The sequence below is a fragment of the Suricata suricatta genome, chromosome 8 (genome assembly GCF_006229205.1).
Source record: "Suricata suricatta isolate VVHF042 chromosome 8, meerkat_22Aug2017_6uvM2_HiC, whole genome shotgun sequence".
Classification (NCBI taxonomy): Eukaryota; Metazoa; Chordata; class Mammalia; order Carnivora; family Herpestidae; genus Suricata; species Suricata suricatta.
In genome coordinates this window covers 78,921,284-78,947,938 of record NC_043707.1, presented here as the reverse complement: position 1 = coordinate 78,947,938, position 26,655 = coordinate 78,921,284, and the positions used below count along the sequence as shown (strand labels likewise).

Sequence of the window (26,655 nt, the reverse complement as noted above, 5' to 3'; positions counted from 1 at the left end):
CCATTTATTCACTTAACAGATTTTATTGACTGTCTATTATATATCTCAGCAAGGTGCTGAACCCACAAAAACAGTGGAAAATCTTAAATATTATGGAAGAATTCAGAGTACTCTAAATACACAAAATTTATATGGGCTGAATTCCCTTCTCTGAATCCCTCACTTACCATATTGTCTTATACTACAGGAATCTGTACCAATCATTTCAGGATATGATTTATGTTATTTATATTTATATTGCCATGGTCGATACTGGCGACCATGATGATGATAGAGGCAAGCACTTTTGAAGCCACCTTAAAACTTTGCTTTTATAAACACATTTTATATTTAGTCCCACTAGTATTTTAGATCACTCACAACAATTTAGCCATAGTTGAAGACTATTTCATATTTCTTACCTTTCAGTTCATCTCTGGCAAAGAAGGCAGCAAGACAATCTTGCAAGGTTACTACTGGACCCCAAAACCAGCTAGGAACACATGAGACAACAAACCTGAAACATTATTGACAGAAAAAAAAAAAAGGAAGTGTTCTGCCAGTACAGCAGAAACAGCCGCTTTACCATTCAGTTAATACAAGGAAAATGCATACATACCTCTTCACATATTCCATGAAAAAAGCTATCCACCCTTGTGGAGCATATGCTTCGCCACATGATCCTGCTTTGACTATAGAAGTTGGGTGACTGGATGAATGCAGCTTAGCAAGGTCTTCCTTGCCAGGAATTGGCAAGGACAGATCTTGAAAGGTCTCGAGGGTTACAGACACCTAAAATTGTTTCATGTTTAAAATGGGATGAAAATAATCCGACACAAACATTTATGAGAACAAATCTTAGACAGCAAAGCAATTTATAAGCAAAAAAACACAAAAAAATCAATACCATAGTAATAGTAATGGCAAATATACTTGCCCTGTACCCAGGCACTGTTCTAAATTTAATCTTCATATAAACCCTATGAAGTAACTACTAACATCACCATTAGTCAAGGACCCTGTGGCACAGAGAAGGACTCCCAAACTCTTAAGCACTACTACTGCATTTATTTTTGGAAATGACCTCTCATGATGGTTTTTTAAGAAGATGAAAACCTAGCATATAATTTTTAAATAGCTGACAACAATTCAAGATAATTCCATTTAAATTTTTGGTACCCAGGGGTACCTGGTGGCTCAGTCGGCTGAGCATCCAACTTCAGCCCAGGTCATGATCTCACAATTTGTGAGTTAGAGCCCCGCCTTGGGCTCTGTGCTGACAGCTCAGAGCCTGAAGCCTGCCTGCTTCAGATTCTGCCTCCCTCACTCTCCCTCCCCTGCTCATACTCTGTTTCTTTCTCTCTCACTCAAAGATAAATAAACATTAAAACATTAAAAAAATAGATTTGGTACCCAATTAGCCCACATTAAAGTGATCCTACTGAAAGCTTTTAGATTTAACTTAAGAGCTTAACACAATAACTGAAAACTAACTTTTTAGAGTTTTTCTTTAAAGAAGTCATTTTATATTTCTTAATATAAAAACTGAAACAAAACTACTCTTAAGAAAAACTCAAAAAAACTCAAGAGATTTAGATAGGATTGAAGAACTCATGATTTTAACTTGTGCATGAACCTGTCACTACCTGTATCATCTGAGCCCCAATTTTAACAAAAGAAAATACTTATAAGCCATACCACCAAATGTAGAAGACACACTCACAGCCCTGTGCCTGTGAATAGCAACAGTTTCCCAGCATATTAATCTATCCAACCTTGGAAGAATATGTATGTGTTAACATTTATTGTTGCTGAGCAACATATCACCTTTCCATGTGACCAGAGATGAAGAACTGAGTTAATTCTTGCTGCTAATGCATGCCTGTCCAATGACAGGTCAAGACCCATCCTTTCAAAATGATGGTGCTATTACTTCCAAAAAATAAATTCTACTCCTAGAATCAATTTATGCTGATATAAACATAAGAAATACATGTATATCCATAAATACACGTATAACCATAAGATGCAAGGAGAAAAAATGGAACTTTTCATCCCATTCGTCAGTTATTTTTTTAAGACCATTTGAAAGAAATTCCCTGCATATTTTAATTCCCTCATACTCACCCTGTCACAAGTCAGACATTGCACTGAACTAATAATTGTTCCATCAAATATGTCTGAAATAACACTTCGGTATTTCTTATGCTGTTTCTTCCTCTTTGGAGATGATGCAGATTGAGCTAGGATTGAAAAACAAGTATAGAACATTTTTCAAAAAATTAAAAAAAATTAAAGTAGTTCCTTTATCATTTTCTCTGGAATCCTTAACAGTAAAATTTACTATGCTAAAGTAATTTGTAAAAGTACCATTCAAGAGAATTACTTAAAAAAAAATCCCAAGGGCGCCTGGGTGGCTCAGTTAAGCGTCTGCCTCTGAATTTCGGCTTAGGTCATGATCTCACAGTTCAGGAGGTCAAGCCCCACATCAGGTTCAGCACTGACAGTGCAGGGCCTGATTGGGACTCTGTCTTTCCCTCTCCCCCTTCCCACTCATGTTCTCTCAAAATAAACTAACTTTAGAAATAATCCCCCAAAACCAGGATGAAACAGGAGAGGTTCAGTCTCTTCAGCTTGACATCAATCAGAATAGTTTTGCTTTTCTTTGTTTTTGCATCCAAAACAAGGCTTTATTTGACATAAGGATTTTATAATTAAGTTTTGAGAGTTTTTTAAAATACATTCTGAATAGATCTTTTGTCAGCTTCATGACTTAAAAATATTTTCTCCCAATCTTAGCTTTTCAATTTCTCAACAGTGTTTTTGCCAAGAAAATTTTCAATCATTTCTTTTATGGATTTTTAAAATTTTTGTCTTTCCTTTTTTTTTTGTTAATGTTTATTTATTTTTGAGAGAAAGAGAGAAAGCATACACACAAGTGGGGAAAGGGCAGAAAGGAGGAGACACAGAATCTGAAGCAGGCTCCATGTTCTGAGCTGTCAGCCCAGAGTGCACATAGGGCTCAAACCCACAAACAGTGAGATCATAACCTGAGCCAAAGTCACACATTTAACCAATTGAGCCAAGAAGGCTCCCCTTCTTTAATGGATATTGCTTTTGATGTCATCAAAAAACTATCTGTCTAACAAAAGGTCATGAAGACTTTTTCCTTCCTATTTTTTTTTAATGTTTTTATTTATTTTTGATACAGAGAAAGACAGAGCATGAGAGGGGGAGGGGCAGAGAGAGAAGGAGACACAGAACCAGAGGCAGGCTCCAGGCTCTGAGCTAGTTGTCAGCACAGAGCCTGATGCGGGGCTCGAACCCAGGAACTCGAACCCACGAACGTGAGATCTGACCTGAGCCGAAGTCGGAGGCTTAACCGACTGAGCCACCCAGGCACCCCTCCTTCCTATGTTTTTTCATAAGAGTTTTACAAACTGGAATTCTCATACATAGCTTAGTAAGAATGCAAAATAATACACCTATTCTGGAAAATAATTTCATACAACATTAAGCATGAAACTAACATAAAACCCAATAACCTCACTTCTGGGTGTTTACTCTAGACAAATGAAAACTTTTATTTACATAGAAACCTGTACACAAATGTTTATAGCAGCATTATCCGTAATTACCAAAAACTGGAAATAATTCAAATGTTCTTCAGAGTGAATGAATAAACAATAGTATAGTCACACAATGAAATACTACTCAGTAATAAAAATATTCAGACATGCAACATGACCATATCTCAAATGCATTACAATAAGTGAAATAAGCCTGTTTCAACAAACTATGTACTGTATGATTCCATTTATATGACATTCTGGGAAAGGCAAAACAATAGTAATAGAGAACAGATCAAAGGCCTAGGGTTTAGGGAAAGGTAGGGGGGAAGATCTAATTACCAAAGGGTAGTATTCAGGAATTCTTTGGGGGTGTTAGAACTGTTCTATATTCTATTTGTGTGAATGTAACAAGAATCTATGCATGTGTTAAAATCCAGAACTCAACACCAAAAGAGTGAATTTCAAATCATGGTTATATCAAATTATGCTGTCAGTTTTAAAGTACTGAATGATATTTCATAATTAACACTTTCATTTATCAAAGCAAAGGAACCTGAAGAACTGAAACCTGTACCTTTTTTGTGTGTGGACGCCAATCCTGGCCACACATTGCCTGATTTAGGAGGGCTTGCCGATAAACGTGGATTAACGCCTTCATTTGATGGGAGGATCTGTGATGTAGACAGGTCATTCAAGTGGACTTCAGTAATATATTCTGTAATATTTAAAATTCGTATTACTACCTTAAATAGTAAAATTATCCCACTTATCAAATAATATTAATTAACTTAAAGGTTTCTTCATTTGAGATTTTGAACACAATTCCCATTCATAAAGTGAAATCTTTGATAGACAAAGTTCTTGCTAGGCAAAATAACAGTGATTTTCTAACTAGGAATCCAAATAATGTTTGTAACACATTACTGTGCTAGAAATTCAGGAAGTGAGCTGTGGAAACATAAAGTCAAAGAGAACTGTATCTGTTCTAATTTAGTATTTTTTAATATTTATGGTATTTTTTAAAAAGCTTTAAAACCATGCAGGAGAAAGAGATTATCTTCTCAAACTAACATAATAGCCAAAATCTAAGAAGAAACTTAGGCATAATCATTTTATTCTTACTGTGATAAAAGGAAATACATCCCTTTATCAGAAAAGAACATTTTTTAGAATGAAATTATGAATCAAGAAAATAAAACCTTCATGACAGCTATCTTGACAGTTTTGCTGTTGGAGTTCTAGTATATAACACAGATTTCAGGGCAAGGGATTGTGCTCAATAAGTATCTGAATGAAGAAGTAAGAACTGTTGATAAAAGACCCTGAAACAGAATGACTTCAGAGATTTTTCCAGATAATGCAAAGTAAGTGACTTTTATTACTTTCACATAGGGTTTCTCATGATTTCGCCCATGACTAAATGCAGACTGTATATATCAGAGGGAGAAAGAGTAGGAGACTCACTCACCCTTTCTGAAGGCAATAAAGTTAGTATTATCAAGGTCAGGGATTGGGAAACATTTCCTATAAAGGACCTAAGAATAATTATTTCAGGCTTTGCATCCCATATACAGTCTTTGTCACACTTATTAATCAGGTCTTTATAAAATGTAAAAGCTCAGATCCCTGATCTAGCTCATCAATTAGTTACTATGTATAAGAAAAGGCCTGCTATGGAGCAAGAAAGAATCACTACATCCCTTAATCAGGCTTTTGAAAAGGTTGGGCTGAAAGGTAGGCTCTACGGTAGCCTAGACTGTCTTTCAGTACTGGTATTTCATTTATTTACCGACCTAATAACTTCCAAACTACCTAAACTTCTAAACATAAGGCCACTACGATTAAGATGCCTAACATGCTTTCCTGACTAGAACACTGTAGTCATGCACCATACACAGGTGAGCCACCAGTACTCCTGTGTTGAAGGAAACATCCTTTTCCTCAAGAAGAAATTTTGGGTTCATTCAATACTTAAATTAAGATGTTTAGCAGTTTCATTCTTTAGAAATTACAAAAGATAAACTTTTTTTTATGTTACTTGTCTGCCATTTATTTTAAGATCAGAGAATTTAAACTTCCAATGGATTTTTAAAATGTGTTTTGGAAAACAAAATACATTAGGCCAAGATAAATTAACTCTTGAAGAAATAAATGTAAAAAGCAAAGCAATCTAATTCAACTAGCTTTAATCTGGCCACCTGCTCTTTTCAAAAAAGAAAAAAAAGACACTAACTAATATTCTTGTATAATCTATCATAACAGGGTCTGTTATAATTAAACTTCAATATCAAAATAAATGCCAAATATTTCATAGCTAATAGGACTCCAATGACAGCAAACTAAATCTAAAAGTATGTAAGATTACAGAATTGTAATTTGGGTTATTTTGCTTTTTCCTCAGGATCTCAACAGAATCCATGTAAAATGACATTAACTTTACACTCACATGCAAATACTGCTAACCTCTACTACTTAGAAAGTAGTAACACCATTTAATGCCGGCCTTCTTCCAACTGAATTATATGTTATATACTGCACATAACATATTAAGTTAATCAATTTCATTTTTTATAGAAATATACTCTGAACATTAACATGTAAATTAGAAATATGTTGATTTCACTCACATGCCATGCTAATTTTCCCTCTAAAAATCAGAAAACAGTGAAATTTCAAATGTAACACAAAGAAACAGAAATATGCTACCTTGCACACATTGCCTACAAATGAAACACTATCATTTTCAAATTATTGTCACCTGAAGCTCTGCCGTGTATTTGCACTTTGACAGTTTCCTGGTTGTTCAAGTCGACCGTTTCAGACACAGAATCTCTATCTTTATCTAATTCTCCTTCAGAATTTACTTTATTAATCTTATTGCACATCTTCTCTTTTTGCCAATCTTTTGACATTTCTGAATTGTTCTCATCATCCTGAATCAGCATTGTTGTTTCATTATTATCTTCAGAAAAGCCTCTAGAGCCGTTCTCATTTTCTGCTTTATCACTGCTACTACAAGATTCACAGGACTGAAAATCTACATCTGACTGGCTCTTATCTTCTTCCATGGTTTCCTCAGTCGTTATAGTTTGAGGATCCTCCTCAACTTCCATGACCTGTTCTTTTAATTCTTCATGAAGCAGATCCATCAAACACCGAAGGAATTCTTGAGCATCCTAATATATAAGCAACATTTATATAACCACTTCATTAAAACTATATGTAGAAACTTAAGAAAAAATATACAAAATGTGCTTATCAACTGATTTCTAAATGTATATAGCATTATACTGGAGGAAATACCAGTTAGTAGAACATAAAGCACTGAAGAAGGGATAGGAAGCACTATGTTCTTAAAAACTATGTAAATAAAACAAAAGTAATTTAAAAATTAAAGATGATATGGAGGTCAGCTTTTAGTACTGCTGCTATTTTTTAAAAATGGAGAGGTGTTTAAAAAAAACTGGATTTGCCTCATATGGTAATTAGCATTCAGAGATATCCTAAATTTAAATATTTTATCAGTTTGGCTTATAATTAAAGCTTTCCAATCTTGTACTGTATCTCAAAGAAAAATCCTTGATAAACCTGGAATGTTTCTGAAAATTTTTGGGTATGGAGATGTACAAAATGGGTGAAGGGGAGTGAGAAGCAAAGGCTTTCAGTTACATAATGAGTAGGTCACAGGGATGAAAGGTACAGCAAGGGAATAATGTCAGTGGTGTCCTAATAGTGTTGTCTGGTGATAAATAGTTGCTAAATAGTAGCTACACTTGTAGTGAGCATAGAATGATGTATAAACTTATGGAATCACTATGCTGTACACCTGAAACAAATGTAACATTACGTGTCAACTATACTTCAATTAAAAAAGGCGGGGAGGCGCCGGGGTGGCTCAGTCCTTTGAGCATCAGACTTTGGCTCAGATCTTGCAGTTTGTGAGTTCGAGCCTCGCGTCGGGCTCTGTGCTGACAGCTCAGAGCCTGGAGCCTGCTTAGGATTCTGGATCTCCTCCTCTCTCTGCCCCTCCCATGATCATGCTCTCTCTCTGTCTCTCAATGGTAAATAAATATTAAGAGAAAAGAAAAAGAAAAAAAAGGAAAGAAAATACATATTTATAAATTTATGGACTCAACTCACATCTAAGAAATCAGTCTCTGGTGTCTGTGCACCAGAAAAAATTAGCAGGTAACAGGTATTATTTTGAAAAACTATGTGAGGGTTAGGTGTTAATATCAAAGAAATATATAAAGTTATGATAATTGAAACTGTCATCGGTACTACTTCAACAAAACACAGATCAATGAAATGAATTAGAAAGCCCAGAAACAAACACTATAAAATATTAATGTAACCATAAAAATTAATGAAGAAAAAAATTCTAAAATCAGAAAAGAAAATTCTTCCAAATCTGTAGTTTGGTACAATTAGTCAGCTATTTGTGAAAAATAAAATTTGAACTGTAAACTGTAATACAGAATAAATGACAGATGCCAAGAAGAATTAAATCTTTTAAAAATGAAAGCATAAAATACAGATGAAAATGTATCCCTAGATGTATAACTTTTTGAAGCTAAAAGCATTAGAAGAGAGACATATTAATCCACCCCAAAATTTAACAATTTCTAGAAAAACACAAAATTATGAGAAAGGTGGGAAAATATAAGCAAAAACCATGGTAACAGGCTATCATTCTCGGTCAATAAACACACAAGAAATGATGACCCATGGCAATGGACAAATAAATTATAAAGAAAAAAATGCAAATGACTCCATAAAAGCATAATGCATAATGGCATTCTGCAAACTTATTAAACATCAATATTATGAATGAAAAAGAATGAAGACTTACCTGCTGAGAATACCCCCGAAATGTTGGATTTACTGTCTTAATTCCTTGAAACAGAGTAGTAGGAACAACAGATCCCGGCCTGAGGAAGATAATATTTTTAATGGAAATCTGTGATTTTTACATTTTATTTTAGAAACAATCAAGAATTCAAGCTGTAGAGGCACCTGGGTGACTGAGTTGGTTAAGCGTCCGACTTTGACTCGGGTCATGATCTCATAGTTCCTGAGGTTAAGCCTCTCATCAGGCTCAGTGCTGACAGCTCAGAGCCTGGAGCCTGCTTTGGATTCTCTGTCTCCCTCTCCTTCTGCCCCTCCCCTGCTTGTGCTCTCTTTCTCAAAATAAATACACATTTTTAAAATGTTAAAAAAAAAATCATTCAGGGCTGTCTTGGGTGGCTCAGTAGGTTAAGCATTCAACTTTGGCTCAGGTCATGATCTCAAAGTTCGTGGGTTCGAGCCCCACATCAGGTTCTGTGCTGATAGCTAGCTCAGAGCCTGGAGCCTGTCTTCAGATTCATTGTCTCCCTCTGTCTCGGACCCTCCCCTGTTTATGCTATCTCTCTCTCTCTCTCTCTCTCTCTCTCAAAAATAAATGAAACATTTAAAAAATTTTTTTAAAAAGCCACAGGAAAAAAATCATTCAAGTTGCTAACTTAAAACGTTTTAAAAAGTCATTAAAAATTGCCCAATGTTATGTTTCATAGGGTCTCCAAAATAGCTTAAGATAAATTAAGATATACTTAAGACAGTTAAGATATATTTAATGCTCTCCACTCTAATGAAATGATCATGTTCTATTTGTCAAAAACAATTACAATTACTTAAAACAAAATTCTAATTACTTAAAATTCCTGGAATAAATAAGATAAATATACCTGGTACATGATCTGACTTTTTTTATTCTATTTTCTTATTTGAGTGTAATTGACATAAATAAGATTTTAATTTGTTTTTAAGTAGGCTTTGTGCCAAAAGCTTAAACTCACCATACTGAGATCAAGGCCTGAGCTGAAATCAAGAGTGAGGCCCTTAACTGAGCCCCCAGGCCCCCCAGAGACTTAACCACTTTTAGAGGTAAATATTAAGTAATGTGTAGAATTATCCAGTCAATATGTTACATACTTGAAGGGCACCTGGGTGGCTCAATTGGTTGAGTATCTAACTCTTGGTTTTGGCTCGGGTCATGATCTCACTGGAGGTTCAAGCCCCATCTGTGCAGAGCCTACTTGGGGTACTCTTTATCTCTCCCCCTGTCTGCCCCTGCCCCACTCATACATGCACGCTCTCTTGCTCTCAAAATAAATAAATGAACATTTAAGGTTTTTTTTTTTAAGTGTATCTTTTTTTTTTAATGTTTTTCATTTTTGAGAGACAGAGAGAGACAGTGCGAGCAGGAGAAGGTCAGAGAGAGAGGGAGATACAGAATCTGAAGCAGGCTCCAGGCTCTGAGCTAGCTGTTAGCACAGAGTCCGACGCGGGGCTCAAATCCACACACCGTGAGATCATGACCTGAGCCGGAGCCAGATGCTTAACTGACTGAGCCACTTAGGTGCCCCTTAATTATTATTATTTTTTTTGGTTTCTTTATTTTTGAGAGAGAGAGAGAGAGAGAGAGAGACAGAGGATGAGTCGGGGAGGGGCAGAGAGAGGGGGGCACACAGATTCCAAATGCTTAGTAGGGGGTCAAATATCTCAAAGAAAACTAAGACACTTAGGAAAAAGGGAATGGTAAAACTTTAAATACTACTGAAATTTTTACATTACAAATCATCATCTCAAAAGTCTTGCAAGGTTTTTTAAAAAAAAGCTTTGGTGACTGTTTTCTTTACAGATATGGGTGAGCAGTTAGGAATAATAGTAAACACAATTTTCTGAATAGTGCTAAAACAAAATCAGTAAAACATTACACCGAACAATTATTCTTCTAATACTATACTTTACAGGAAATAAACATAAGCAGAAAAATGAACATTTGCCTAAGTATTTATGATCTGATTTTAGCATTGTGAGAATGCCTACTTTTCCATTAAAATTCAAGTGTCAGTAATAGCAGATTTAGCACTTCAACTCACCTCCAGTCCATCCAAATTTCATTTCAATGTTCAGTCTGAAATATAGCATGCTATTGCATGAACTTGTTTCAAATTTACTTTTTTTGGCTCTATATTATATATGTACACCTATGTCCCTTAATATTTGATATTCATTTAAAAATATACTAAAAGATACTATACCAAACTATGGGGCACCTGGGTGGCTCAGTTGGTTATGCGTCTGACTCTTGATTTTAGCTCAGGTCATGGTCTCATGGTTGGTGGGTTCAAGCCCATATCAGGCTCCAACTTGACAGCACAGAGCCTGATTAAGATTCTCTCTCTTCCTCTTGCTCTGCCCCTCCCCATGTGCTTTCTTTTTGTCAAAATAAACTTTTAAACAAACCATAATAAAGAGAATAAGTACATTATGTACATACCTGCTTTTATGCCACAGTTCAGTCATCAGTTTGAGATAACTTTTACAAATGGCTGGTTTCTTATCTGTTCGAGCTAATCCTCCACAGTCAAGAAAAAACTGTGTCAAAGGTGGGCTAATTTAAAAAAAAAAAGAAAATGTTAAAGTGGAATAAATGCTTAATAATGGCTGATTTCCAGTCATTCAATGAATTGGTAGCACATACAGCCCCTTATCCATCATTTCTTTGCTCCCTTTTACAGCTTCACATTCACTTCATATCTGTGTTCAACCCATTCAAATCAAATCTGACTGCAGTGTTGCCAGACTCCTCAATGCTACCAGATAAAGTCAGCATCTTTCACTCCTTCTTAGTAGCATTTATTACAGCCCCTCATTCTTGAGCAACTGTTCTCTTGAACGATGATCGATTTTTCTATTTTTCTTTATCTCTGGCAACTCTTTTCCTTCTTTTTTTTTTTTCTTTTCCTTTTTTACTGTTCTTTTGGCCCTTACCAGATATATAAATATCAAGGTTCCTTAGGACTGGATCCTAGGACTTTACCTTTTTCCTATATACTCTTTTCCTGGGGTGCCCTTGAATTTTCATGTTCATGTCAAGGACAGTCAAATTTATGAAAGTCAAACATCTCATCTAATTTCTAGATTTACATCAAGTACCCAAACTTATGGCTACCCTGAGCATCTTAAATTTAACATGATCAAAGTTTAATCTTCAAGTGAATCTATTCTTCCTCCAGGCTTCTATATCTCAGTAAGTGATACTACTATCCATCTGGTGGCTCAAGTTGGCAATTTGAAAGGCAATATTGTTAGAGTGCCTGAATGGCTGAGTCAGTTAAGCATCCAACTGTGGATTTCAGCTCAGATCATGATCTCAATTCATGAGATCAAGCCCCATGTCGGGCTGTGTGGTGACTGGGTGAAACCTATTTGGGATTCTCTCTCTTCCCCTCCTCCAGGTTGCACACAAACACCTGTAATAAATGATACGAGTACACATATGTACTACCTTGGTCTTAAACATTAAAAAAGGGGGGAATATTGTCTTTGGTGAGCAACTAATAAGCTCCAACAAGATATAAAGAAGGCCACTATATAATGATAAAGGGATCAAGTCATCAAGAGGATAATATTCGTAAATATTTATGCATCCAACACAGGGGTAGCTAAACATACAAAGCAAGTAGTAACAGACCTGAAGGGAGAAATAAACAGCAATACAGTAACAGAAGGGGACTTCAATACTCATCTTCAACAATGGATAGATCTTTCAGCCAAAAAATCAATAAGCACTGGATTTAAACTACATGTTAGACTAGATGGACTTCACAGATGTCTCCAGAGCATTCCATGCTGCCCCTAACTAATCTGTCAAACTATGGTTAAGAAAAAAAAATCTAGGGGCGCTTGGGTGGCTCAGTTGGCTATCTAACTTTGGCTCAGGTCATGATCTCGTGGTTCATGGGTTCAAGCCCTGCATTGGGCTCTGTGTTGACATCTCAGAACCTGGAGCCTGCTTCGGATTCTGTGTCTCCCTCTCTCTCTGCCTCTCCCCCGTTCACATGCTGTCTCTCAAAAATAAACATTAAAACAAAACTGAATACACTTTATTAGAGACTTTTCACCTACAGAAAAGTATAAAATATTTTTATAGCATCTCTAGAAGTGATTTGAGTAAGAGGCACCTGGGTGGCTCAGTCAATTGAGCATCCAACTTCAGCTCGGGTCATGATCTTGCGGCTCATGGGTTCAAGCCCCATGTCTTGCCCTGTACTGACAGCTCAGAGTTTGGAGCCCGTTTTCCATTCTGTATGTGTCTCTCTGCCCCTCCCCCACTAGTGCTGTTTCTCTCTCTCAGTCTCTCTGTCTCAAAAACAAACAAACAAAAATGATTTGAGTAATTAGTTCAAGCTCCTCATTTGCTAGATATTAAAACAAGTAACTTGCTCAAAGACACACAACTACCTAGGGTCTACACCAGACCCAGCAGTCTCAGGAAACTACAATCATGGACAGAGTAATCCCACTGGGACAACAATGGATTATGTCCCAACCCAGTTTTTTGCCTACTCTACCTTCAGGATTACAAGAGAGAAAAAAGAATCTTTTCAGGACATTTACGTAGTTTTAGTTAATCCACAGAATCTTCTAAATGAGACCATTTCAGAAAGTGAGAGGGAAGGAGAGGAATTCGTTGAGTGAGGTGAGGGAAGGAGGACAGCCAAGGATTTATGGGATCCTGTTGGCCAGGGAAATTGAACTGTTAACTCTTTCTCATATTACTAATGTGTACTTCTTTCTTTCCTCCTCAGACTCATCTTTTTTTTTCTTTCTTTTCTTTTTTTTTTTTTTTTTGAGCATATTACAGGAGCATGATTGTCTCCCATCCCAGTACTAACCAGGTCCGACCTCCTTAGCTTCCATGATCAGATGAGATCAGGCACCTTCAGGGTGGTAGGGCCATAGATTACCAGCAGCATGGTTTTCTGCTCAAAGAATGACTTTATTTTTGTTTTTTTGTTTTTTTAATGTTTATTTATTTTTGAGAGAGAGAGAAAGAGCATAAGCAGCGGAGAAATAGAGAGAGAGAGACACAGAATCTGAAGCAGGCTCCAGGCTCTGTGCTGATAGCACAGAGCCCGATGTGGGGCTTAAACCCACAAACTGAGATCATGACCTGGGCCGAAGTCAGACACTTAACCAACTGAGCCACCCAGGTGTCCCTGTTTTTTCATTTACAAACAGCTTTATTGAAGTATAACTGCCATATAAGAACTGTGGTAAAGAGTGACCTTAAAAAGCTATACAAAGCAAAATTAATTTTTATACTTACCAATTAGAAAGAGCCTGCAAAGCTGCATTCATATAACAAGTATTTCCAATATTTTTCAAACCTGTAAGACCTATTAAGAACAATCATAAATTATGTCATCACTCAATAATGCAGTGACTTAATTTTCTAAGTGTTTACTCAATATGTAACTGTATACGATACTTATTACAGTTCTTAAACTATGTTAAGAACATACAAAATAGGGGCACCTGGATGGCTCAATCTGTGGAGAATGCAACTCTGGATCATGGGGTCGTGAGTTCAAGCCCCACACTGGGTGCAGAGATTACTCAAAATATTTAAAAACAAAAAGCCACAAAATACACTATGGAAATATAGCAATCTGAACAACTCGGGGGTCAGGCTTATACTAAAGTGTTAATTTTCAGATAACTATATGAATAAACATTTAAACATTTAAAATTCCCTTGCATCAATTACAAACACAAAATTTGTACTAAATTATATATAGGTAGTTTATACTAAGAATTGTGGGCTTTGGTAAAGTGATGCCAGAGAAACCAAGCATAACTCAAAAGGTGTCAGTCTGCTTTCCCTGCAAATACAACTGTACTAGGCCAAATTTTAGAATTTTTTGTTGTTGTTGGCCATCAACATCTATAGAGTCTCTTTCACTTCTGGAGTTTGAAATTCTCATATTACAATTTCCTAAAGAAATGGGCAGTACCATACAAAGGAGTGTTATATAGGAGAATTATTTTACCTCTTGCCTTAAGTTCATCTTCTTCTTCCACTTCTATGTCCAAATCATCAAATACAGCAACCAGAGGAGTTTTTAATGTTGTATTACTTGGTATTTTGAAATCCTTGATAACAGAAAAGATAGCAGACTTTCTTGAAAAAGTCCTTTATGTTAAATTTTTAAAAATTTTATCTCATATATATCTAAAGTCTAAAAACTAAAAGTATTTTATTTAATAGAACTGTAACAACAAACTCTGATACTACCAATCAGAATAAAATTTACATTTATATCTTAAAAGTAATGAGGATCTACACTAGAAAAAAGCATGTCACTTATCTTTATTAAAATATGCACTTGAATAACAAAGTCATTTGTGACTTTTCTGAATTGAAAAGTTAACAATTCAGTTCAGTTCTATTCATTTCAGTGAATTCCAATCCAATGCAGTGTTATCACATCACAGCTAAAAAAAATCTAGGCACACATTCCTACCCATCTTTTCAGATTTTTCTAAATATTTACAGGAAGAAAATACAAAAGTTTTCCTATCATAATACACCAACTTACCTGTAGATTTCTACGATCTCTCCTGATACTTGTTACCACACTTATTTTGCATTCTTTTATGCATATGAAATAGTTCAGCTATTTTAAATAGTAATAAAACATTCCAGAATTAATTTCTAATTATTGCCTTAACTCAAAGGTTGCACCTGGTGACCTGTTGGTCAACAGCTAGCCCCATGCGTTAAAAAAAAAAAAAAAAAAGAAAGAAAGAAAGAAAAAGACACAAGCAAAAGAAATACTTTGAGCTAATATTTTAAAAGTTGGGAGAGCTCATATAAAACTCAGATTTTGCAAATTCTCTTATAATGGGAGAAGACTGGACTACATTGAACCCACTTAGCAACTATCACTTAAATGAGGAAACTGAACAGCAGCATGAAATTAGCACATACTCTGACTCTCCAACTTATTCAGGCCTTATTTCAGCTCTACAATGCATGCATACACACTTTTCTCCCTACCCACGTGATGCATTTATTTTACTTTCCTGGTATCTGTAGATACTGAACATTTGAGTTGGCCCCACATTCTCACTTAGTTATATTTAAGTATAGAGGCTCTAAAAAAATCATTTAAAATTTCACTCCCTTTACCTTCACTTAAAATTTATTTAAGAAATCTTACTAATGACATTAGAATGGTTTCCAATATTATTATTTTATAATTAATGTTCTAAAAGCATAGAAATTTTATATTAAAAAATCATACAAATAACTTTTTTCTTCTGAGTAATTCTTCAACAATGGGATCAAGAAGTTGAATGAAATTAAATTCATGCCTTTTATATGTTATAAATATATCTCAAAAGAGAATTATTTGCAAGCCATCAGAAAAGTATCAGTATATTTATTCAGACTCAACATTCATTAAGAGTATACAAATCTGGCAGAAATGGCAACAGACAACTATTTTCTTTAGTCAATGAAGATTATTTTGTCAGTCAAACTTTGTATTTGTTTTTATTTGTATTTCCTTTATGTGAACTATCTGCACTTATTTTTTCAACCACCTTTGAATATTACCCTTATGAACTGTTATCAACTCCTTACATGATTAAACTTTTAGTTAACACATTTTTGTTAATAATGCAAGAGTATTCCAGAAAACTTTCAAACTACAAAGCATTCAAAAAAGACAACACATTTCTGAATGATAATATCAGGGGGGAAAACAATAATGGTAGTGTGGTGATTTATCCACTACAGTCATCAACTATGAAATACAAAAAATAGAAAAAATGTCACTTGTCTAACAACTAGTCATTTTAGTTATATAATGTGTAAGGTAAGCAAATTTATTTGCACAAATGTCTACTATCAGAATGTGACAGGTGTAAAAGAAAAATGTTAAGAATTGGTATCAAGAAACATAAGTATAGAAATACAATGTGATTTTTTTGATATATGAGGGAAAAAACCCTTACTAATGTGTTAATTAAACCATACAGAGCAAATGGTGAAGCCAACTCTTCTAATTTTGTCATTTCCTTTTCCCTATTTTTATAGAACTGGAAAATTCTCAAAATTAAGTGATCACTCTCTGCAAGCCGACACATATTTTGAAACCAAAGATCAATGCTAAGCTTTAATATATCCTATTTGGTTTTTGATAAATTGGTAAAATGTTCTTGGTAATATTAACGGGAGAGGGGAGAGAAATGAAGAAAAGGGAGCCGAATTTGTATTTGTAATTCCCTACCAAAAAAGGCCTGCCCCTCTCCTAGAATCAGACTGCTAGAAAAAGATACACTTTTTAAACCAGTTTCTTGAGGTGCCTGAGTGGCTCAGTTGGTTAAGCAGCTGACTCTTGATTTCAGCTCAGGTGATGATCTTACCATTCGGGAATTCAAGTCCCACATCAGGCTCTATGCTGACAGTGTGAAACGTGCTTGGTATTATGTCTCCCTCTCTCTCTGCCCATCCCCTGCTTGCTCTCTATATCTCTCTCAAAATAAACTTTGAAAAAAGAAGTTTGTTTTTAAGTTTTAAAAACACAACATGTGCTTTTCTATCTTCAGACAGGTGAGTTTCAATCTTGCTGTCCCCTGTCATTCTATAAAAGAGCAAAGCCTAGCCTCAGTATTTCAATCAAGAAAAAAGGCACATTACAGAAATATTTAAAGTACAAGTATAGTTGTTTTAAATTTCAACTACATGACAAATGCTAAAATCATACCTGAAAATATATGATATTTTAAATAAATAAAGTTAGATTATTACCTGGACACTATTTTCTTGGGTTTGGTGAAGTGGTCTTACATGAGGCAAAGAAGGCTGAGTTCCTAATTTCCTATCCAAAAATACTTCTTTGCTGCAAGCATAACACCATACTCGAAGAGTAGTAAGGTTCACAGTTAGATAATGCTTTGTCTCCTGTATCATTTCACAGGGAAGGAGAAGAGAAACCAAAATTAAGTATAGTTGAAACCATTTCAAAAGATCATATAAGGGGGCACCTAACTATATCAGTTGGAAGAGCATGTGGCTCTTGTTCTTGGGAGCCATCCTGGATGTAGAGATTACTAAAAATAATAATAATACACGTTAAAAATATCCTGTAAGATGAACTACTGGCCTTTGATGAATAACAATATACTCCAAAGACGAGTTACAACTAGAACACCAAAAACATATTCTTTAGATAAACTATTAAAGTACAGTGAATAGTAACAATACAAAAACCTCTCTAGTAACTATTCTATTGTCATTTTTCACCACTATTCAGCATGAAGATAAACACAAGAGTAAGACTCTGCTGTGGAATTAGCAAATAAGTGTAATAAAATAAAATAATTAACCAAGGCATAGTAAGTATTCTAAAAGATCATAGTAACTATTCAAAAGAATGAGTCAAATAACATAAGTTAAAGCAAAAAACAGCTCAAGCAACATGAATATATGATCTTGGATATGTAAAACTCTGGCCTTTTTCAACTTGAGTCACTGGAGAGAATTTATGCCTATAGAAAATTATTTTAGGGGCGCCTGGGTAGCTCGGTCGGTTAAGCGTCTGGCTTCTGCTACGGTCATGATCTCACATGCTGACAGCTCAGAGCCTGGAGCCTGCTGCAGATTCTGTGTCTCCCTCTCTCTCTATGTCCCTCGCCCATTCACACACTCTCTCTTTCTCTCTCAAACATTAAAAAAAAAAAAAAAGGAAAGAAAATTATTTTAGTAACTATTTTATCAACTTTCCCAAGAATGCTACACAGCACTACCATTCTAGATGTACAAAATAGAAGTAAATTATGTACAGTGATGCTTGAGGGCCTTAGGATATTCAGACTTAATTAACTCTCATGAGGAACCTTGAGAACAATTAATGCTACAGAGATATCAATGTGAAAAAGATAGTTCATGCTCAAGAAACGTACAGTTTAGAATAGTAGTTGTACTATACTATATGATACCATACCATACTATAAAAGAGGCATGCCAGAATTACACACAAGCACCAAACAACCAGGGTGAAATAGAAAGAGAACTCCAATTAAGATGTGCAGAAGGTAATAGGAGTTGAGACTTAAAGTTAGCCAGGCCCTATCATAGGCATAGGCATCCACTTTCGACTTCATTTTCATATTCTCCTAAAATTCCAACTATTATTTTCATAAACCAGGAGGCAAACTTTTTAAATCCTTACTCTTACAACCTCAATCTAATATTGATCTTAGCTATTCCCCCGCCCCACACCTTTTAGAAAGTATAAGCAAAGGTTCAACTCCTCTTATATAAAAAAGGGCAAATTTTTGAATTATAACTTGAATTAATAATGTATTTGCTTTCCTTTTCCTTCAGGCTCTGTTTAAAAAATATCTTGCAGGGTCACCTGGGTGGCTTGGTTGACTGGGGGTCCAACTTCAGCTCAGGTCATGATCTCACAGTTTCTGAGTTCGAGCCCCACATCTGGCTCTATGCTGACAGCTCAGAGCCTGGAGCCTGCTTCAGATTCTGTGTCTCCCTCTCTCTCTGTCCCTCCCCCATTCACACTCTCTCTCTCTCTCTCTCTCTCTCAAAAATAAACATTAAAAAAAATCTTGTAAAGGGGCACCTGAGTGGCTCAGTCAGTAAAGAGTCTGACTTCAGCTCAGGTCATGATCTCACAGTCCGTGAGCTGTGCTGAAATCTCTGACCCTGGAGCCTACTTTGGATTCTGTATCTCCCTCTCTCTCTGCCCCTCCCCTGCTCACGCTCTGTCTCTCTCTCAAAAATAAATAAAGATTAAAAAAAAATAAGTATCTTGCATGAAAATTTTCTATACACCAGGTGATGTATGGAATTGCTGAATCACTATAACTAATATAATACTATTTGTTAACTAACTGGAATTAAAATAAAAACTTAAGAGACGCCTGGGTGGCTCAGTCACTTAAGCATCCGACTCCTGATCTTGGCTCAGGTTACGATCTTACAGTTGTGAGATCAAGCCCCTAACTCCTACATTGGGCTCCGTGCTGAATGTGGACCCTGCTTAGGATTATCTCTCCCTGTCCCTCTGCCTCTCCCCTGCTGGAACACTCTCCCTTCCTCCATTCCTTTCTCTCTCAAATAAATAGATAAACAGATAAACAGATAAATAAATAATAAAGACTTACAAAGCAGGTAAATAAATACCAAAAAAATTTTTCTATATACATACCTGAGAATGTATGGTGCTGTGATCTACTTGTGATTCACCACAGCCGACATATGAACATCTATTCTATAATTATACAGAAAGAAAAATTAGTCATTTTATAACATGTAAATAAAAAATAGCATTACATTTACATTTACAATTAAGTTTTGATCATACGTTTTAACTTAATGACTAAATGACTTTTCATATTCAGTTATTTTAAGCAAATGGCTTTAGGCACATCACCTCTAATAAAAGGCAAGCATAAAATATTTTAGTGACTGGATACAGAAAGGCTATTCAAAGGAGCACATGCACCCCAGTGTTTATAGCAGCACTATCAATAATAGCCAAAAGTGCGGAAAGAGCCCAAACGTTCACTGACTGACGGACAGATAAAGAAGATGTGATAAGGTTGGAGCTTGAGAACTGACTGGAGATTGAGCATTACTGTCAATTGCAGATTCCTTCAGTCACTATGTCAACCAGCACAGAGGTTTCTCTTTCTTCATATGATGAAGATCAGGGATCCAAGCTTATCCGAAAAGCTAGGGAGGCACTGTTTGTTCCCATAGGAATGGCGGGATTTGCAGCAATCGTTGGATATGGACCATATAAACTGAAGAGCAGGGGAAATACTAAAATGTCTGTTCACTCGATCCACATGCGAGTGGCAGCCCAAGGCTTGGTGGTGGGAGCGATGATGCTTGGTACGGGCCATTCCATGTATAAGGAATTCTGGGCAAAACCTGAGCCTTAGAAGAAGAGAAGCTGTCTTGGTGTGTTGGTGCTCGCTCTAGACATCTCATGTTGAGTTTATATGTTTATGTTGAAAATAAATGGTTTGAATGGGTCAGACAATAACACGATCATTTACATATCGGTTTCCTTTCTTGCAGACCCGATTTGCCTGGTAACCAAATTACTAGTGAACAGTTAGCTAGGTCATTCAGGGGAGTCAAATTAGCACAAAAGAAACATGTCACTTTTAAATGCACTTGTTCGTGGTAAAACAAGCATCTTCTAAAGTCTTCTGATGAGATGAGTTACAGAGAGAATGACGTGGCAATCCCCAAGTTCTCCCCGTTGCTGCAGATGATCACACTCTCTTGATGTCATGTAGGAATTCTGCTTAATTTAACTTTTTTCTGCCTTCTTTGCAGCCTGATTGAGTACTTCAGTTTTTAGGACTGGTTTGCTCTTAGAACCCTTTCAGAGCAATGCATGGTATATAACATTATAAGCTTCTCCCCAATTGAAAATATGTGTGTGTATTTAAACCAAACCTAAAAGCTGATAACAGCTGTTTAGAAGTAGTATTTTTTCAGAATCACTTGTAAACATGAGAATAACTTAAGTATGGGTCTCAGTTTAGCTTTCTTTATAATGCAGAATTATATTTATGCTGCTGTTGTATTAGAATAACTTTTAAATGTCATCTTGAAATAGAAATGTGTATTTTAAGTACTAATGCAAAGGTAAGTGAAAAACACTTTTTAAATGTATGAAATTTATTTTTTTGTAAGAACCATAAATGTTAACAAATTACCTATAATTGAAGTGATTAGTGATTTATCAGCAAGGTGGTTTGGTCAGACATTATACGCAAACTTTGGTATACTATAGAGTGCTATCGCACTTGTAAAATTTTCTTGTCTAACCTGAATTTACATTCCATGGTGATAACATGGTAAATGTAGTGTTATTAAAGTAACTGAACACACACACACACAGAAGATGTGATATACTTACACAATGGAATATTACTCAGAGATCAAAAAGAATGAAATCTTACCATTTGCAAAAACATGGATGGAACCAGAACATATTATGCTAAGTGAAATAAGTCAAAGACAGACAGGTATCTCATGATTTCATTGATATGTGGAATTTAAGAAACAAAACAGATGAACATAGGTGAAAGGAAGGAAAAATAAGATAAAAACAGGGAGGCAAACTGTAAGAGATTCTTAAATACAGAGAACAAACAGGGTTGCTGGAAGGGTGTGGACGGGGGACCAGGCTAAACGGGTGATGGGCATTAAGGAGGGCCCTTGCTGGGATGAATAGTTATAAGTGATGAATCACTAAATTCTACTCCTGAAACCATTATTACACTATACATTAACTAACTTGGATTTAAATTTTTAAAAAACACAAGTCTCATGTTAAAATATATATATATATACACACACACACACACATATATATAGTAATTTATTAAAACTCTGCAAACGTACTGGAAATTAAAACCCAAAGTTTACAAAGTAAATTTCTGTTATCACTAATTGTCTTTTTGTAAAGTATGCTCATTTATGAAATCTGTTAAGTGTGAAAAGAATCTTAGTTATCCTTATTCAGATATAAATTTTTATAATACCAAAGTTTTGAGAAGAAACATATACATACCTCCAGGCATGCCCAAAGATTTGGTCCTCTGACTTTACAATCCTGACAAGTACCCTATAAACAAAAATCAAATAGACATTATTATGTTGACACAGCCAAACACATACAATTGACGAATAATATATGAGAAATAGGAGGGGCGCCAGGGTGGCTCAGTTGGTTGAGTGCCCAACTTCAATTCAGATCATGATCTCGCAGTTCATGAGTTCGAGCCTGCATTGGGCTCTGGGCTGGCAGCTGAGAGCCTGGAGCCTGCTTCGGATTCTCTATCTTCCCTCTCTCTCTGTACCACTCCCACCACCTCACTGTGCTCTTTCTTTCTCTCAAAAATAAATATTCAAAAAACTTAAAAAAAAAAAAAAAAGAAACTGGAACTCATGAACACAGAGCATTACAGTAATTTATTTTAAAAATACATATTTGGGAGAACAATGAATGCTTTTTCTAATCACGGAAAAAGCCCTATTATCTTACATGAGATTTTTGTATTAAGTCTTCTTTTGTTATTTCACCAACTGAATCCAAATGTGGACAATGATTTTGAAAAGGTGACATTTTGTTAGCAACTTTTTCCTTTCTCCCAAGTATTTCCAAATGAGGTAATACCTATAAGAAAAATAACCAAAGGAATGTTAATTTAAAAATCCTTTTAAATATTAAACATGATTTAAAATAAAGGCTAAAATAATAAGCATGCATGTTTACAAGTCTACTCTAGTATATTTTTCAAACATACTTAGATTACTTTCATAATGTAACATGTACACTAGAAATTTCTCTACAAAATTAAAGTTTTATTGAAGCTGACAAATATGTATCTTTCTCCATTACTTTTGCTGCTTTTTCCCTTCTCCCATTTCATATTTTAGAATATAAACAAAAGGGGGGAAATCAAGTTATTCAATTTAAGTACTTGTATCTTTTTTTTTAAGATTAACCCTTAGGCTGGGATAGAAATTAAAAGGGAAGAACAGTCAAACGTAAACATTCATTTTCACACTAGCTGCAGCCTCTAGTGATGATATAAATGAAATTGTCACATATCTTGGCAATATACCAAGATGGTCACATTATTAGAGTTTCTCAAGGGTGGCACCACATTGATACATTGGGCCAAATACTTCTTTATAGTGGGGGTTAGCCCTGTGCATTGTTAGTGTTTAGCAACATTCTTGCTTCTACCCACTAGATGCCAGAACACTGTCACTATCACTGTAACAACTACAGTATAAAATTATGTCCTCAGGGGTGCCTGGGTAGTTCAGGTCATGATCTCATGGTTCATGAGTTCAAGCCCCATGTCAGGCTGTGCTGACTGCTTGGAGCCTGGAGCCTGTTTCAGATTCTGTGTCTCCCTCTCTCACTCTGCCCCTCCCCAGCTCATGATCTGTCTCTTAAAAAATAATGGAACACCTGGGTGGGCTGAGTCGGTTGAGCATCCAACTTCTGCTCAGGTCATGATCTCACAGTTCATGGGTTCGAGCCCCACGTCGGGCTCTGTGCTGAAGCTCAAAGCCTAGAGTCTGCTTCAGATTCCGTCTCCCTCTCTCTCTCTGTCTGTCCCTCCCCTGTTCATGCTCTGTCTCTCTCTCAAAAATAAATATTAAATATATATGTATATAGATTTTTAAAAAACATTAAATATTATGTTCTCAAAGGGACAAAAATCATCCCATGTTGAAAACAATATCTTCTCAAAATCTTTCAACAACCCTGACACAGAGTACCATTATTATCTTAATTGTATATAAAACTAAGTGACTGACTTAATTCACATTGTTAGCATTTGGTAGCATGAGTACTTGAATCCACCTATGTATCTTATAGGTAAGAGCAAGACTCTGCAGTCAAATAGACCTGAGAATACCTCTAAGAGTAGACTGGCATAATGAACTTACAAGACTACTTTAAGGATGGAATGAGGTAGCACATGTCAAGTATGTACATACACATAGGACTACACATATACATATAAGCTTATTAGAAATTCTGCAGCATCCCTTTATGTACTCTCTCTGCCATGAGACCACTAGTTTAAGATTGAGGTAGTTTCCCACATCAATTACAACTTTCCTAATATTCTTTAGGAGTTTCCTCACTTCCATTAAAATAAACAGAAGGCACCGTGTTTTGCAATCCCAATATACTTAACTTCCTCCAAGACATCACAATATTATAAATGTAATTTATGAGCAGAATGATAGGAATACTATAATGTCACTAAATTTTATCTATCTCCCCTGCAGATCTTAAGAATCAGAGCTGATTTACAGCATTCAATGCACAGAAGTCTCATCACTGGTTCAAGTCAGTGATTTCCAAGTAAAATCTCAACTTTCATTCAGACTTCCAGATATTTTTTGGATGTACATTCTTTTTTTTTTGTACATTCTTAATAATAAGGCTTTTCATGCCTTTAATTCATCTTTGGGGTCTGAGAATACTACTTTGGAAAAAACTAAGAAAATTACTAGGAAAGAATAAACAATTATAAATGTGCTAAAATATCAGTACATTAGTAAATACATTAAACACAAAGTTTCAATCAAATCAAATGAGTCCAATATTATCTTGCAACCTACAAAATACAACAGAAATCACTGTATAAAATAATGGTTATCAGACACTGGACACGAGGCAACAAAGATAATTGCCCCGGCTTACTGCCTAGAAAGAACTTCTAGGCCATAGTACGTGTAAGAGAAAACCCAGTGTCCAGCAATCTCCTTGAGTTGAAGGGGCAGCATTGAAAATGCAGAGGCATCAAGGTGGCAAGAATTCACAAGGCAGAGTAACAGAAAGGAAAGAACTAAACAAAGAACAAATAAACTCATGAGGTTTATAGAGGGCTACCATGAGGTTCTCAGCTGAGTACTGATGAGCATGTGCATGTGATTAAACAACCTAAGCAAGGGAAAGAACTGCTGGAAAGGAGTACTAGAACAACTTCCACAGCTGGAGCGCCTGGTGGTTCAGTCAGTTGAGCATCCGACTTTGGCTCAGGTCATGATCTCACGGTCTGTGAGTTCAAGCCCGTGTCAAGCTCTGTGTTGACAGCTCAGAACCTGGAGCCTGCTTCAGATTCCGTGACTCCCTCTCTTTCTACCCCTCCCTCCCCTCACTCTGTCTCTCTCTGTCTTCAAGAAATAAAAATAAAAAATATTAAAAAAATTTTTTAAACAATAAACAAAACTTCCACAGTCAACAAAAGCTCTTTGTGTCCCCATTAGCCAGAGTTTAAAGAGTTCCTAATATACAGGAAAAAGAGTACTCAAAGGGTTTGCCTCAATAACGGAAAAAAATGTATCCCTAAAGACTACTTTCATTCTGCCTTTAAGAAGCTCAAAACAAGTATTACAGAGTCAAATTATTCCCAAGGAACCTGTGTCCCAGAACAAAGGAATTTTTAAAAACCCAGCACCTGACAAGATTTAAAAAATGACAATGTCTGGTATCCACTCAAAAATTATAAAACAAAAACAAATCAGATCTACAGCAAAGGAAAAAAAGAGATCCAGAGAAAACACAGATGACAGGATAAAGGATGCATGGTTTTAATTTTTTTAATGCTTTCAAGGCTTTTTTTTTTTTTTTTTTTTGAGAGAGAGAGAGAGAGAGCAAGTGGGGAAGGGCAGAGCAAGAGGGAAAGAGAGAGAATCCCAAGCAGGCTTTGCACTGACAGTACAGGGCTTGAACCCACAAACTGTGAGATCAGATCTGAGCCGAAACCAAGAGTTAGATGCTTAACCAACTGAGCCACTCAGGTGCCCCTAGGATACACATTTTTTTTTCTTTAAAGTAATCTGTACACCCAACATGGGACTCAAACTTACAACCCTGAAATCAAGAGCTGTGTGCTCTACTGACTGAGCCAAACACATTTTAAAGAGAAACATGAAGGAGAAGAAAAAAGACCTAAATCAAGTTTCTAAGTGTTTAAAAAAAAAAAGTCTGAGGTGAAAAATGTACATGAGATCAACAGCAAATTAGACAATGCAAAAGAATAATGAACTTAAAGACAGTATAAGAAACTATTCAAATTAAAATACAAAAAAAATTGAGAAATTAGCCTACACTCAGCTGGGTAGACAAGTAAAATTAGATGAAAAAAAAAGAAACATAACAAACTTGAGCACAAGACATATGAACAAATTACACCATGGCACATTAAAAGCGCTGCTTATAACCAATAAAAAAAGTAGCCAAGAAAGGCCAATTACGTATACTGGAAACAATACAAGCCAGAAGACCATGGAGCAACATCTGTGCAGTACTGAAAAAAACATCATCAACCTGAAGTTCCATACCTAGTAAAACATCTTCCAAAATAAGGGCAAATAAAGACTTCTTATACAAATGCTTAAAGAATTTATTACCAGCATACCTGCATTATAAAATGTATGTATGTGCTTCAATATTTTTTCATGCTCATATAATCACATATAGAAAGAGACCTACACGCTACATCCCTCTATCTCCACTTTTTCTTGAATATACATGTCATGTTGCATACACTGTATATCATGCTGTTAAGTATTCTGATGAATATGCACTTTGTTTCCATATTGTCATTAAAAATAACCACAGGGGCACCTGGGCACAGGTGGCTGCGTCCGACTTTGGCTCAGGTCATCTCACAGTCCGTG

The 26,655-nt window shown here is 35.7% G+C and overlaps 1 protein-coding gene and 1 pseudogene across 2 annotated transcripts in view; one reads left to right on the top strand and one right to left on the bottom strand.

Annotated features, from left to right (window-relative positions):
* USP33 (ubiquitin specific peptidase 33) overlaps positions 1-26,655 on the bottom strand; it is a 62,262-nt gene that overhangs the window by 22,677 nt on the left and 12,930 nt on the right. Inside the window, exons 2-14 of one of the 2 annotated variants that reach the window (XM_029948740.1) lie at positions 22,484-22,615; positions 22,010-22,063; positions 19,622-19,684; positions 17,203-17,355; positions 14,435-14,537; positions 13,711-13,780; positions 10,876-10,989; positions 8,404-8,482; positions 6,310-6,727; positions 4,126-4,266; positions 2,107-2,222; positions 599-771; positions 402-496 (exon numbers count right to left, since the gene is read on the bottom strand). In XM_029948740.1, coding sequence (XP_029804600.1) covers positions 402-496; positions 599-771; positions 2,107-2,222; positions 4,126-4,266; positions 6,310-6,727; positions 8,404-8,482; positions 10,876-10,989; positions 13,711-13,780; positions 14,435-14,537; positions 17,203-17,355; positions 19,622-19,684; positions 22,010-22,063; positions 22,484-22,564 — 1,660 coding nt within the window. In that variant the 5' untranslated portion in view covers positions 22,565-22,615. The remainder of the gene's footprint in view (positions 1-401; positions 497-598; positions 772-2,106; positions 2,223-4,125; positions 4,267-6,309; positions 6,728-8,403; positions 8,483-10,875; positions 10,990-13,710; positions 13,781-14,434; positions 14,538-17,202; positions 17,356-19,621; positions 19,685-22,009; positions 22,064-22,483; positions 22,616-26,655) is intronic. The other variant, XM_029948741.1, reaches the window with a different exon arrangement.
* Positions 20,079-20,360, top strand: LOC115299369 (annotated as a pseudogene).